Raw genomic sequence first — 14,401 nt, 5'->3', positions numbered from 1 at the left:
AAGCAATCCTTCCACCTTGGCCTCACAAAGTGCTAGGATTATAGGCATAAGCCACCACACTTGGCCAACTTTATATTAATTCAATACTTCAAAAACTAATGCTGAAAATCAGTGTAGGAAAGATCAGTTTTTTCCATTCATTTCTTGAGAAGCCATATCATAAGACTCCAGCCCCTCAGTGAAACAGATTGTTGAGCTGGCTAACATCCCCATGAATCTCTCTTTCCTGTTTTCTTTGTCCAAGATAACTATGATGATCCACGATGGCAAGCAGAACACTAGAACTGCTGTTACCCCTACTGAAAACCATGGCAGACATGGAAAATCAAACATGTCACTTTTTCTCATAGAACTAGGACTCTGCCTCAGAATCCATCTTAACACAATGATCCAGGTAGCCAGTACTGATCAACGGGCATTGGTATAAAAGGTAAAAGCTGTTTATCAACTATGCTTTATATTGCTTATAGAGTAGAAAAGTGTAAAATGATTATGCAGGAATTCCCCCTGAGCTGTTGTGAACAGTGGGAACATTCATTGATACTGCAGAGGAAGTATTGAGACATTCCCTAATCTGGAAATTGATTTTTCATCTTAAATTCCAATTGAGATGGGATTCTCCCTGACAAGAGCTTTGAACTATAATCTTTATCTTCCCTACTGCTTGGCAGAACATAAAATGACAGAGCATAGCTCACAAGTAAAAAAGAACTAGAACTAAGGCATGGGGTAGCCACACCAGGTTTACAAGTAAAGTACTAATGGCTAAAGTATACAGTATATAAGTTATATCTCAATAAAGCTGTCCAAAAAAAAAGTTCAACACCAAACCAGCATTTGGTAGAGGTACATGAGGGAAGTAAACCCCTCTCAGAAATCATGAGAACAACAAGGCATTTAGTATTTGCTTCTGCACCCAACCAAAGTTCACCAAGAACTTCCTACTAATGGCAACAACTTCAAATTGTGAAACAAGTCATAAACATTCCATTAGACACTAGCATAAAGCAAAACGACATGGGTTATCAAAGAGGCTCAAAAGCATTGGGAAGAATACAAATCTAGACTGGATCAAAACACAGGCTAATTTCCAAGTCAAAGAGTATTTCCCAAAGAGTATTCCATGAAACACATTGGTTCTGTAAGATGTTAACAGATGTAACATGAAAAAAGGATCTACAGTTAAATAAGCTTGGGAAACACCAAGTTAAACAAAGTTGAAAGATTCCTTTACTGCGGGACTTCTCAGAGTCTTTAAAACGCTAGTGGACATTGTGATAGGACAGATTATGTAGTGTTTCTCAAAGAAATTTGTCTATGGGGACTTTTTTCTCCCATGAGGTATCCCAAATGACCCATATTTCTAATAATATACTATAGAAAATCTTGTCTAAACCATGTTTGGCCAAGGTCTTCACCAATTCTTTTATAAGGATAAAATGGGAAATTATTAGGGGAACTATAAATCATTTATACCTTATACATAATTATGTTCAAGTTAATGACATAGTAAAATATATGATATACCGTTCTCACTCCACAGTTCATATATAGTTAATTCAATAAATTTTAAAGTGCTCCTTAGATATTGTTCTAGATAGATAAATGGGGTAGACTCTGTTTATAAGAGCCAAGAGTCTGGTGGCCAGGACAGGCAAAACCAGATAAGAAGCCACAGTAGCTGGGCTTGTTTCTGCCTGGGTGTAACCTCTTGTCATACTTTTTAGGGCTAGAATAGTCATTCAGAAAACATCCTTCATGGCCATTAGTCCCTTCTTGTGCATACACTAAGATACCCCACCATCATCAAAGAAATTTAAAATTTACACTTAGTAGTCACAACCATCTGATCCTCAATTTGACATATCTGAATAACAACAAAAACAACAAAAGCAAATACAGACCTGCTTGAACTGGCTCCTAAGAATGTAAAGCCTAGAGGAAAATTCTCGTGGGCCTGTATCTACCTTCTCTCCCAGGCCAGACCCTCTGGGTTTCCTTTCTAGATGACATCCCCACTCCAGAGTCCCCCCCAGCCGGCAGAAGTTCACTTGGCTGTCCCACAGTGAGGCCTTTGTTGCGTGCCAATTTCTGAACTCTTTAACAGAGCCAGATCCAGAGCTGGTTCCCCTTCTTCCTTCCTTCCTTCCTTTCTCCTGCCCAGAAAGCCAGATTCCCACCAGAGTCTCTTTAAGAAACAATGACGTGTGACCCTGCTGAGCCACACCTCTTGCTTCCTTCAACCAGCACTTCTGGGTATCTGCCTAAGCCTGATTCTTCCCTTTCCCACACCCTCTGGGTTTCCCTGCACCAGTTGTCCCAGGCCTGCCAGAAGGCACAAAGCAGCTAAGTCCAAGAAGCTGAGTTTCTCGTGTTCCCTTTCAAGACACAAGGTTCCATCTGTTCTTTCAAGAAGGAAAGAAGGAACCTGAGAAGGAAAGGGTCCTATTCAGGTTTGAGTGAAGAAGCCTATTTTCTATTTCTTCTCACTCTGGGCTACAGGCAGTCAAGGGCAGCAGGCAGCTGGGGGCTGGGAATGACTCAGCCTAAACCCCAGCTACCATGGAAGCACCTGCCTACAGAGGCCACACTTGGGACCTCTGAGAAGCCAAGACATTTCTGAGTGATCTCACTCCAGAAGCCTGGTCCTTTGGCACACCTTGCCTGGAAGATAGCAGGCTGGGCTCTGCTTCTGCGTAAAGTGCAGCATTTCAGGCTGGTGTCCTTTTTCATTCTGACTCTTGCAGGTAATGCTATAACACACACACACACACACACACACACACACACACACACATCCATTCTAGAAGGAATCAGTGAAAGAGACCAGCTTAGTAAATCAGTTAGAAATAAAACCATAGGTTTGGCCAGAATTATGGTAAAAAGCCACGCCAAAAGCTGCAAAATAAAGCATTTAGACAACAAAGGATTTTATTTTTTCTTCACCAAAGTACTGTTGGAGAGAAAACTATAGCTCACTATGGCTCCTTGCTGTTGCCAATTCTCTTGCATTCATCAAGGCAGGTAACAGGGGAGAAGTAATCACTGGCAGGTTAGCATATTTCTCAGCAGCCCTTTTGAGGCTATGGGGCCAGTGCCACTCTGACCTTTGGCTTTTTAGGACTCCTAGAACCCCATAACCCCAAGAATGTAGCTTCAGCAGTGAAGCAAAGGAGAACAGCAGACTCCTCTATTATAAGAAATCCCTGAGGCTAAAAGGAACATAGGCCCCTGAATTTCCTAAGGTGATGATGGTCTCTTCCTCTATCCAAGTGTCCACGCCACAAAACATAGAGTCATCCTTAACTCCCTACCTCTCAACCTCACTTCCAAACAGGCATTATATCCTGCCTATTCCACTTGATTTTTTTCTTTTTTTTTTTTTTTTTTTTTTGAGTCAGAGTCTCATTCTGTCGCCCAGGTTGGAGTACAGTGCTAGGCTCAGGTGATCCTTCTGCCTCAGCTTTCCAAATAGCTGGAACTATAGGCGCATGCCACCATACCCAGCTAAAATTTTTTTTTTTTAATTGTAGAGATGAGGTCTTGCCAAGCTGCCTAGACTGGTCTCCAACCCCTGGGTTGAGGCAATCCTCTCACCTTCATCTCCCAAAGTGCTGGGATTACAGGTGTGAGCCACCACACCCAGCCCACTTGATTAGTATCTGTTCTTGCCTCTTTCTCTGCTTCTGCTTTAGTGCACGCCTTTCACATTTCTTACCTGGATTATTACACCCATCTTTATAATAGTTTTCCACTCTCCAATCTCATCTTCTCCAATCCTTCATTCGCCACTGAAGTGATAACCTCAACTCAAATTTGATCATGTTAATCCCTTTATTACAACTCTTCATTCATTCCAAATGTGCCCTTTTGTTTCTTCCTTCATGCCCTTTGCTTAGAACTCTTGTCCTCACCTCATCTTGTCAGTCTGCCAAGCTTCTGATACTCTTCCAAGCCAGTTCAGCAATACCTCATTCCTGACAACTTGGTGAGAGCCTTTCTTGCTTTCTTTTGGTCTTACTGGGCCTGGTTCTTACTTCTCTTGTAGTGCTCACTATCCAGTGCCTCAATCTGTTCTAGACTGTGCATATCCCTGGAGCAAGATTTTGTGTTATTGAGCCCAGCATAACACTTAGCAGAGAGCGGGTTCTTACTTAGTGTTTGTTGGATGAGGAGATGTAAGGGGCTAAAGGCCTGAACAAACCCAGTCCTCAGTTTGCAAAATAGAAAGGCAGAGAAGAGTGTGCCTCTCCCCAGGAGCCTGAGAAATACTGCTAGGTCATGAGGCACAAGGACCCACTAGGAGAATCCACTCTTAAATTGAAGTCATCTGACTACAAGGCAACTTAAGGTACCCAGACCATAGAAAAAATGCAGGTCAACTTTCCATAGCAGCTACATACTATCTTTATAATGTTCCCTCTGCCACTTTCAGAAGCCACTTGGGCCTACCCACTGAATTTATGTACCGACCTGACTATCCCCATCCCTGAGTGTCAGGAGGCAACAGGAGTCTGAAACTCCTTTCCAAACTCACATAGTCAAAGGATCAGAACTTCAACATTCCCCACTTTCTCTCAAGAAAGGCATCACTCTTTCTCAGGAACACCCTCCATTGATCTCCACTCTTTTCTGGCATGTATCTAAAAACCTTTCTGTAGCTGTCGGGATCCATCCTTCTCTTGGCCATTCACTGGAGAGATCTTACTTGTCTCTGTATCATTAAAATACTTGGAACCAGCCGGGCTCGGTGGCTCAGCCTGTAATCCCGCGCCTTTGGGAGGCTGAGGTGAGTGAATTGCCTGAGCCTGCGGGTTCGAGACCCGCCTGGGCAGCGAGACCTCATCTCTACAATAAATCAAAAAATCAGCCGGGCGTGGTAGCGCATGCCTGTAATTCCGGCTACTTGGAAGGCTGAGATGGAAGGATCGCCGGAGCCCAGCAGGTCGAGGCTGCGGTGGCCGGGAGCGGCCATTGCACTCCAGTCTGGGTGACAGAGTGAGACTCCAACTCAAAAAAAAAAAAAAAAAATACTTGGAACCGAGTAGATGCTCATGAACTAAACAAATGAGTTAACATATAACCTGGTTTAAATGAGGCCAAGCTAGTATTTCTCTCAAGCGTACAGAGACCCTGTCTGATGCCATATGCCATTCTTTAAGTTTCTTTGGCCTCTGAGAGCACAGAAGGCAGGGTGTTGCCTGACACAATTAAGTGCTTAAAAGCTCCATTTGCTTTTCTTGCAATAAATCTCTTCCTCTCCAATTACAGCAGAAGAAAAGATATCATAGACTGTACAGCTATACCAACTAGCCAGGCAGACAGACAAGGCCAGAGAGCCTATTGCTGTTACACTAACAATAGCCCAAACTCAACCCAACTGATCAACAGAGAGCTTTGGGCTGCTGGGAACTTCTCTAGATCAGTGAGGTATATGGCTCAGACACAGAGTTGACAACAAAGTGTGCCTATCCCCTGAAGTTTCTTTGGGAAAATCTGTGCTCAGAAATATTTAGGATTTTCTGGGAGATAAATGCAGAAGGAATGGAGTCTAGCAGATAGGTCTCCAAGAGGAACTCTCTTTCCTCTCATAAGGAGACAGGAAAAGATCCTGGGGAGCCCTGAGGGATAGAAAGGCAGCCCCTCCTCTGCCTTCAGGGGGCTCACCCTAAGGTAGTGAGCAAGAGAAGTAAACTTTTGATAAACTGTGAGCACAAGGAGGGCAGGGCCATGTGCCTGTGCCAGGCCTGGTTCAGTTGCTGAGTTTCAGCCAGGCCAATTAAATAATTGGTGTGAAGGGGAAAGGAGGGAAGCTACTCCCTTCAGGCAAACTCCCACCCCAAGAAAGGAGGCTCCATGCGGCTGTGACAACAGCAGCAGCAATAACAGGGCAGGGATCTCTTCCTCTTCTTCCCACTAGCTGAGAACTAATGCTTAAATTAGCACCTTGGAAACACCCAGATCAGCTAGTTATGCCTTCTCTCCCAGCTCTTGCCACTCCCCCAGGTCTCTTTTTCAAGAGTTTCTCTCTCAAGTAAATAGTTAAAAATAAAGATGCACTCCCCCTATAATTTATCTTTCCAAGTAAGGAATAGCCTCTGGATTCTTCCTACCATTATGGACGGGGGAAGGTTATTTAATGATGGAGCCCAAGGGACAGGCCTCTTTTTGGTCCAGAGGAATCAGCATTGCCCTGTTCCCTTAGGGCTCAGAAAGGCAGCCCCTCATCTGCCTTCAGGGGGCTCACCCTAAGGTAGTGAGCAAGAGAAGTAAACTTTTAATAAACTGTGAGCACAAGGAGGGCAGGGCCATGTGCCTGTGTTGCTAACCACTGTATCCCTAATGTCTAGTATAGTATCTGGAACAGAGCAAATGCTCAATAATTTCTGGTGAATCAATTTGCTAAATCAGTGGTATCAGGTCTCTATGATAGTATTTGGAAAGGAGAGCAGGGAGATATTGCTTAAACTTTAAATAGTTTATCTTCATTTCATAAATGGGAAAACAGTCTAAGGAGAAGAGACTTCCTAGAAGTCTCAGTAAATAATGGCAAAAAATGAAATAGGTCACAGTTGGATCTGAGCCTGGGACCCTAGTTTTTATAGTCTACCCAAATACCCCAAAGAATCATTTTGTCCTCTCTTCTGCCCTTTACCTCCATGGTATATTGTCTTGATTTCTTATGCCCCAAATGAAGGCTCCTGGAGAAACACCACCCAAGATTCTGCTGGTCTCAACAATACACAGGGCATGTCAGGAATTTTGGAGTGCCTCTAGACTACAACCTGGAAACAGAGGTCAAGAAACAGTGCAATGTGTATGACTCTCAAATGGAGGATAACTAATATTGTTCTTTCCATAAGACTCTCACTCAATTTCAACAAAGTACTCTCTTGCAGACAAGGGCTACTTTAGCCCTCAAGAAAAAATTCTGAAGGCAGCCACAGTTTTTCTAAGTACCTTCTTGCCACAAACACTTCTACTCCAGGGCCATACAGACCAGAAGCGGCTCAGGAGTCCTCTACACAGTCAAACCACTATTCAGAACTTCAGATAATAACAGAGGCACTAAAGACAACTGAGGGAGCCTAGTGACCCTATTCCTTCTCTCTTTCCTTGGACAGCTATTTCCTCCTTTCTCAGGAACCCCAGATGGGAGACAAGAACAAACTTATTGCTTCCTTCTCCTGATTCACTTGAATCTCGTCCTTCATCCACTTTCCCTTCTGGTTCTTGATTAGATGTGAAGAACTGAAAGAGACAATCTAGTTTGACAAGACAGCCTGGCTAGAAAGAGAATCCAGAAAGGGAAGTTCAGTCAGCCCAAAGTCCTTCTTTAAGTTCATGGGATGGAGTTCTCTCCAGGATTTTCTGGCTCCCAGATAATCCAATGAAGGCATCAGGCTAGGAAAGAGTCCTGCAGTACCTCTCTCCAGTTTAACATTGTACACTTCTATAACACTTATTTGTTTTGGCTTCTAGAACTGTCTAAGTAGTCACAAAAGGAGAAAAAGACCACTTGTCTCCTGCTAGGAAGCCACTAATAATTTTCTCTACCAGCCTCCAAAAGTTGACATAGAGGCAATGATGGTCACAGCCAAGGCAGCTCCTTACTTGCCCAAGAAGCTACAAAGCACAGCTGTCAGTCACGTGGTTGGCAGGGCCAAGGGTAGACTTGTTCCTGGCCACCCAGCCTAACACACACCTCAGAGCTTCAGAACTTAGACAGCCCAACTCAGCTCCAGAAGAGATTAGAGAATAAGGCATCCACACTTTCAGGTTCCTAGGCCACCTTGTCTCCTTCCAATTCATGCTCAGGATTCAAGAGAAAAAAGCGAGCACATCTTAGGTGTTCCCTCTCTTCCCCCTCTCTCTGAACCAGCTGGTAGGCCTCCACGTCCCCCACCCCGTTGATGGGCAGGCTAGCGAGTCAGGCAGCCCCCCGGGCGGTGGCCAGCGGGCATGGTCTCCCTTGGGCCTGGCCTCTGTGCACCCGCCTTGCCCTCCCCCTTTCATCCCCTCCGCGGCCGGCAGCGATGACATCATTCCTCACTGACTCGGGGACCGCGGACAGAAGGCAGGATCCGCGCCCAGCAAGGACTCCGGCACGTAGGCCTAAGATGATGGGGGCTCTTCCGAACGGGTGGGTTCAGGCGGTTGCAGCGTGGCCCTACTTCCTCTCCAGTCGGTTCCCAAGCGCTCTCATCTGCACCCCCGATTCTCCATCTCACGGCCGCACACTCTCCTTTCCGGTTCAGATGCCCCCAGCCTGGTCCGCCCGTGCACCCCTCCGGAGAAGAACGGAATTCCCAGGTTCTGACCGACCCCCTGCCCCCACTGGTCCCTGGCCCTGAACTCGCGTTCCTGTCCACGTCCAACGGACAGGCCCCTCCTCTTCTAAAAGCCTATTCCCAGTCTCTCTTAGCCTGTCGGCTCCCCCGCCCTAAGCATCACAGGCCTCTAGGGCTAAGCGCCTCCCTACCTCCCATCCCAGCCCCCTGGGCCTGCCGCCGGGATTGCCCCATGACAGTTCCTTTGCCATCCCCCGCTGTGGGCCTCCACTAGCGGTGTGCACCATTGTGCCCCCTGCGTCCCACCCGACGGCACAGCCTCCGCCGTTCCCCTCTGCCCTTACTGGCCCCTTTGCTCTCACTCCGAGTATTCTCCCACGGTTTTCTTGTCTTGCAAGTCCCCTTCCCCCGGCAACGCGTTTTCAGGGCTCTCTTTGCCCCATCCGGTGGCGCCCCCTCCGCACGATCCCCACGGCCTGTCTTCCTCCCCCTCAAGAGGCGCCCCCTCCCGGCCTTGGCCGGCCCGCCGCCCGCCCCCTCACCAGCGGCTGCATCTCCGAGTGCGCGGTGGGCACCTGGAACCGGTCGATCTCCTCCATCATGGTGCCGGCGGGCGAGCGGGCCAGGGGCCGGGCGCGACCGGGGACGCCGACAGGACCGCGCGGGGCGGCGGCCCCAGGAGCCCGGCGGGTGGTGCAGACTAGGCCGCCCTGGACCAGTCGGGCGGGCGGGCAGCCGGGCCAATGCAGGGGTGGGCGGGGGCAAGAGGTTCACAGGCTCGCTGAGGCCGGCGTGGCGCCTTGGGCTCGCCTAGCGCTACAGCGGCTGTGGCCGGGCCGAGCCGCAGGTCTAGCCTCGCCTCCTACTCCGCCGCCGCCTCCTGTCAGCAGCTCAGCCACTGCGGTGACTCGGCAACTCCACTTCCGGGTCCGGGACACCGCCCGGGTACTGCATTATTCATGAGGAGGCGGTGTCTGGGCACCCCAGCCCCTCCCATATGCAGGAGCTCCGAATGCGCGTGGCCGCCCGACGCATTATTTCTGAGAGGGCGGAGCTTAGTGGGGACCGGCTCGCCGCGCGCCCAGCCCCACCTCGTCCCCAAGTCGGCTGGAAGCGCCAGCGCGCCTGCGCCTTGGCTGCCGGTCGGTTGCTAGGTAACCGCGTCAGGGAGAAGTGGATCCTATCCTGCAAGGGCAAGGGGACCCACAACGACGCTGTCCCTAAAGAACCCCTGTGATTGGGAAGTGAAGTGGAAGAGAGTCCGGATTTCCTGTGTGTGGTGGAGACAGATACATTTTTTGTCTTCAGGAGAGGGAGCGTTTTGTAGGCTTTCTGGGGATTGAGATGCTTCCTGCTTCTGCGAAGATACCCCTTAAGCAACTTCATAGGCAGGTATGCACACCCCATCTGACTTCTCTTGATGACCTCTGATCTTTGCTGCCAGTGGCCACTGATCATACCTCTCCTACTGATCCTTGATCTTATTTTCTCTGTTGACCTCTAACCTCTCCTCCGTGAACTCTGGCAAGTGCTACCACTGACCTTTGACTCGGTCCTGCTCTGTCCCACTAATCCTGGTCTCCTCTCCCATACTACTCCTAGTCCACTGTTTCTTAGCTCTCTCCTACTTGCTTCTCCCTCATCATTCTCATCCCTTCACTCTACTCCCTCCACAGACTCATCCCAACCAGTTGATCCTCAACCTCCCCTCCTCCATTCCCACCAAACCATTTCTCATTGTCCCCACATTCTTGTTTCAGAGGAATTATTTATCCAACCCCTTGCTGTATGCCTAACACTGGGCATGGTAGGGACACAGGCCTTGCTGTTTGGGAGCCCACAGAGGGGGTGCAAGAAAACTGGACAGGAAACACAGAAGAGATTATGTGCAGGAGTTGGGTTTAGATTTTCTGTGCTGGGACACTTGTGAAGAAAGAGAAGTCAGGCAAAGGGGAAAAGGAGAGAAACATTTTTCCATCCCTGTCCCCATCTGCCTACTGCACAACCCAAACACTGGCCTCCAACTATTTCTAGAGCCTTATATCTCTCTCTTCTCTGTGAGTCCCCCTGGTCCACTGCCTGTGATCCATTCAGCTGTGTGACATTATGTTCTTATTACCACCTGGCCAGTTGTCATCCCTTCTCCTGGAAAACCCAAGAGTCACCATCTTTAACCCACTGAGCACAGAGTTCTCCTTTCCTCCTCAGCATCACCATGGAAAGTAAGGTAGTCCCAGCTTCTCCAGGAGCCCTGTGTGGTGAAGCAACTCAGTCCTTTAGAAATAACTTTTTCCAAGCCCTTCATGAATTACCACTCTGAGGTTAATGTGCAGTTTCTAGCTCTGTAATGGACTTCTATTTATTTATTCTAAATTCACCTCACTCAAACATGGATATATTGAGGTTTAGAGAGGAAATCTGTGACCATGCTATTTACGGCTTTACATATCTTGGTCTGTTCTTCTCCATATTAGCTTTGCTCTTCTGCTTCTTTCACCTGGCCTTCTGTAGCAGATGGACATATCTTTCTCGGATCTTGGCAGCCTTGGGGATGCTGCTATTTCCATATGGTCATGTCCTAGTTTTATGTCAGGGTTGAGCTATATTTTGAAGTTCCTGTACTGTGCTTGGGCCTACTGATCCCTTAATTTACAGGTAGTTTGTTTTATCATCAACATTATTGAAGTCTGATTTACATACAATATTAATAAAATGGATCATCTTAATTGTACATGTTGACAAGTTTTATCAAAGTTATGCACTTGTGAACCACCATCACAGTCAAGATAGGATACTCTATCCCAAAAAGTTCCCTGTGCCTCATCACAGTTACTTCTTCATACTCCCTTTCTCCCTCAGGTAACCACAGCTCTTCTTTCTGTCACTACAGATTAGATTGGTCTTTTCTAGCAACTTGCAGTTTGAACATGCCTGGGGATAAGTTTCTCCAGCCTATTAGGGGAGACATTAGGTACTAGTAGCATTGAGAGCAGAAAGAGGTGACAACAGATAGAAAGCAGAGAAACCTGGGTCAACTGGCCCTGCACACATCAGAACTGCCCCCGGGAAGGGAGGGGTGCTTTAGTACAGGGTAAATATTGGTGTGAGAAAAGATTGGGTGTGAGAAAAAGTTGGGTTGTGCAAGACTGTATTCATCATCCTCTTGTCTCAGTGAAGCTCAATTTGAGTCATTGCTAATCAGGTGTGGGATGATCTAGAAATGTGTGAGCAGTTGTCTCTGTCCTCTGGGATCTCAATTCAGTGGGGAAGAGAGAACACAGACATAAAAAGATAAGGGAAGATGGGATGCCTGAGGATGAAGGGGAGAGAAGCATGTTGGTTGGAGCAGCAGAAAGGCTACAGGGAGGAAGCAACTTGGACGTGGATGCCTGGAGTGGTGAGAGAAGGTCAGGGTTGGGTTTATTAGGGAATAGACAAGAGTTTAAATTTCATTTGTTCATGTCACTCCACTGATCAGGCCTTTTAGTTACTCTCTGTTGCTCTCAGGATAAATACCAAAAAGTCCAGTTTGTTTGGTATGGCCTACAAGGTCCTGCATGGTCCGGCTTCTGCTACTCATCCTACTTCAGATCTCACTGTTGCTCTGTAGTTTCTACAGTCCCAGCAAACGGAACTGCCCTCACTTCCTGCAAAGTGATGTTCACACTCTTTTTTTCCTCTAGACCTTTGAAACTACTATTTCCCTCTACCTTCCTGGTACAATCTTTTCTGTCTTCTTCTGCCTGCTCTACTCCACCCTGGTCCAAATCCTTCATCTCCTAGTCATTCAGATCTCAGCTTGGCCTTCTTATTCTCCTACAAGGGATTACATGGATCTGTCTTCTGAAGACAGGATAGGGTGATATACCCACTAGACCATAAACTCTGTTATGGCAAGGGTCATGTCTGTCTTGTTCATTGTTGATTCCTCTGTCCTAACACAATACTTGGAATATATTAAATTCTGAGAAGATGAGTTGAATATAAATTCTGAATGCACCCTAAGTTGTTCTTTAGAAATTCTCATCTGAGTGTGTTTGAAGGATTGGAAGGGGTGAGATGAGGAGACTAGTGAGGAGTGATAACAAGTGATAACTGTATATAAGCATGTTTTTCTGGATTCATATTTATATCTGCTTTGGCAATAGGGCTATGAATGATTTAAACTTGAACCACAGGTATCCATTCCTCAAGAGCTTAGTATTGGAGACTAAGAGGACTAAGAGGTAAAAAAATATTGATGATGTAAATATTCATACAATAATTATTTATTGTTATTTGTACTAGTATTGGTGATATAGCAAGAACAAAACAAACCAAAATCTCTTCTTGTGGGGCTTATCTTTTAGTTATAGGTAAATAGGTGCCAAGGAGAAAAATAAATCAGTGAAGTGGACTAAGAAGTTCAGGGAACCAGAAGATTATAATTTAAAGAGGGTGGTCAGGCCAGACGCAGTGGTTCATGCCTTTGGGAGGCAGAGGTGAGAGGATTGCCTGAGCCCACATGTTTGAGACCAGCCTGGGCAACTTGGTGAGACCTCATCTCTACAATAAATCAAAAAATTAGCCAGGAGTGTAGTACGTGCCTGTAGTTCCACGTATTTGGAAGGCTGAGGCGGAAGGATCAACTGAACCCGGCAGGTTGAGGCTGTGGTGGCCATGAGCATGCCACTGCACTCCAGCCTGGGTGATAGAGTGAGACTCTGACTCAAAAAAAAAAAAAAATTAACCAGTCGTGGTCTGGGCATCAGATGAGACTCCTGCTCAAAAATAAATATATAAATAAATAAATAGGGTGGTCAGAGAAGACTTCACAGAGGTGACGTTGGGGCAAAGGCCTGAAGGAAATGAGAGTTAGCTATGTGACATGGTGGTGGGAGGAGGGGAGGTCGGGGGTAGAGGGGCGGGGGGATGGGGATGAGGAGGGCACATTCCAGACAGATGGCATGGCAAGTGTAAAGTTCCTGAGATAGAAACCTGCTCCACATGTTCTGGATCAGCAAGGAAGGGAGGGGGAAAGTGGCAGAAGATAAGGTCAAAGTGGTGCATCACCCTGCCTCATAGGAGTTAATAAAATAACCCATGGCATATTAAATTGGTTATGATGGAGCTCCATGAATCATAATTTGTAATTAAAGTGTATGAATGTCAGGGACCATAAACCATGACCAGCTCAAAACATCACTGGTAATGCCCCAATAGCAAAGTGTCCTTCCTGAAAATTGCCATAATGCCAACTGGTTGCATATATACATGTGCGGGAGGAGCTTTGCAACATTGCCAAACATTGCCTGGCAGCCAGACTTCTTAGTAGAAAGCCGAATTAGAGTCTTCTGTGAACTCCAGTTAAAAGCTAATTTTAGTTTATGACTAACAAATTTTAGTACCCCTTTATAACTCAGTTGGTTACCATAAAAAAAAAACAAAACACCAAAGTCTGTATTTTACATCATTTGCCTGTAAAAGCCAAAGAAAAGACCTGCATTTTGGATCATTTTATGGTCTCTCAAGAGGCTCTATGGGTAATACTTTTAGAAATATTGATCTCGATGAGGCATAACTAGGGCAGGGGAGAGTGGGCAGGACAGAGTGCAAGGCCAAAAGAGAGTTTTGGATGATTCAGAGATTTTGAGTCTGGTGATGAAGCCTGGGATCCAGAAAGGACAGGAGGGGAACAGGATCTAGGGGATGTTGATGTGTCCAAAGTAAGATATCCTTACTCTTGTGACCCTTCTCCTTGGTGTCATTCTTACACCAATCTTCTTCAAGCCCTAGATATGCTCTTTCAGCCCTTACTGCCTAAATATCTCTCAAATCAAACCGCATTTTCCATATTCATTGCCACCTTCCTAGCCCAACCTATAATTATCACTCACCAAAAATGCTGTAAAAGCCTTCTAATGGCCTTCCCCTCATCCACTCTTGCCCTTTCCAATTCTTTCTCTGTACTGTACCCAGAACAATTTCAAACTGTCAATCTGTTTACACCATTTCCTGCTGAGACCCCTTCAGTGACTTTCCATTGTTCTTAAGATAGGGATCAAAATTTTAGATAAACCTTCCAGAGGCCTGAGTCTCTAAAATTTTTTTTTTTTTTTTTTTTTGAGTTG

At 46.4% G+C, this 14,401-nt stretch overlaps 2 protein-coding genes across 6 annotated transcripts in view; one reads left to right on the top strand and one right to left on the bottom strand.

The window, feature by feature from the left end:
• The window catches only part of FAM219A (family with sequence similarity 219 member A), a 56,926-nt gene extending 47,696 nt beyond the window's left edge, over positions 1–9,230 (bottom strand). For 4 of the 5 annotated variants that reach the window (XM_008070877.2, XM_008070885.2, XM_008070894.2 and 1 more), the window contains exon 1: positions 8,834–9,230. In XM_008070877.2, the coding sequence (XP_008069068.1) occupies positions 8,834–8,893 (60 nt within the window). In that variant the 5' untranslated portion in view covers positions 8,894–9,230. The remainder of the gene's footprint in view (positions 1–8,833) is intronic. The other variant, XM_021718748.1, reaches the window with a different exon arrangement.
• Positions 9,231–9,393: 163 nt separating this feature from the next.
• The window catches only part of DNAI1 (dynein axonemal intermediate chain 1), a 68,277-nt gene continuing 63,269 nt past the window's right edge, over positions 9,394–14,401 (top strand). The window contains exon 1 of the mRNA XM_008070859.1: positions 9,394–9,683. Within this exon, the coding sequence (XP_008069050.1) occupies positions 9,636–9,683 (48 nt within the window). The 5' untranslated portion in view covers positions 9,394–9,635. The remainder of the gene's footprint in view (positions 9,684–14,401) is intronic.

The sequence above is a fragment of the Carlito syrichta genome, unplaced genomic scaffold, assembly GCF_000164805.1.
Source record: "Carlito syrichta isolate Samal-C Ts95f unplaced genomic scaffold, Tarsius_syrichta-2.0.1 Scaffold112228, whole genome shotgun sequence".
In the NCBI taxonomy this organism is placed as follows: Eukaryota; Metazoa; Chordata; class Mammalia; order Primates; family Tarsiidae; genus Carlito; species Carlito syrichta.
This window is presented reverse-complemented; position numbering and strand designations above follow the sequence as displayed.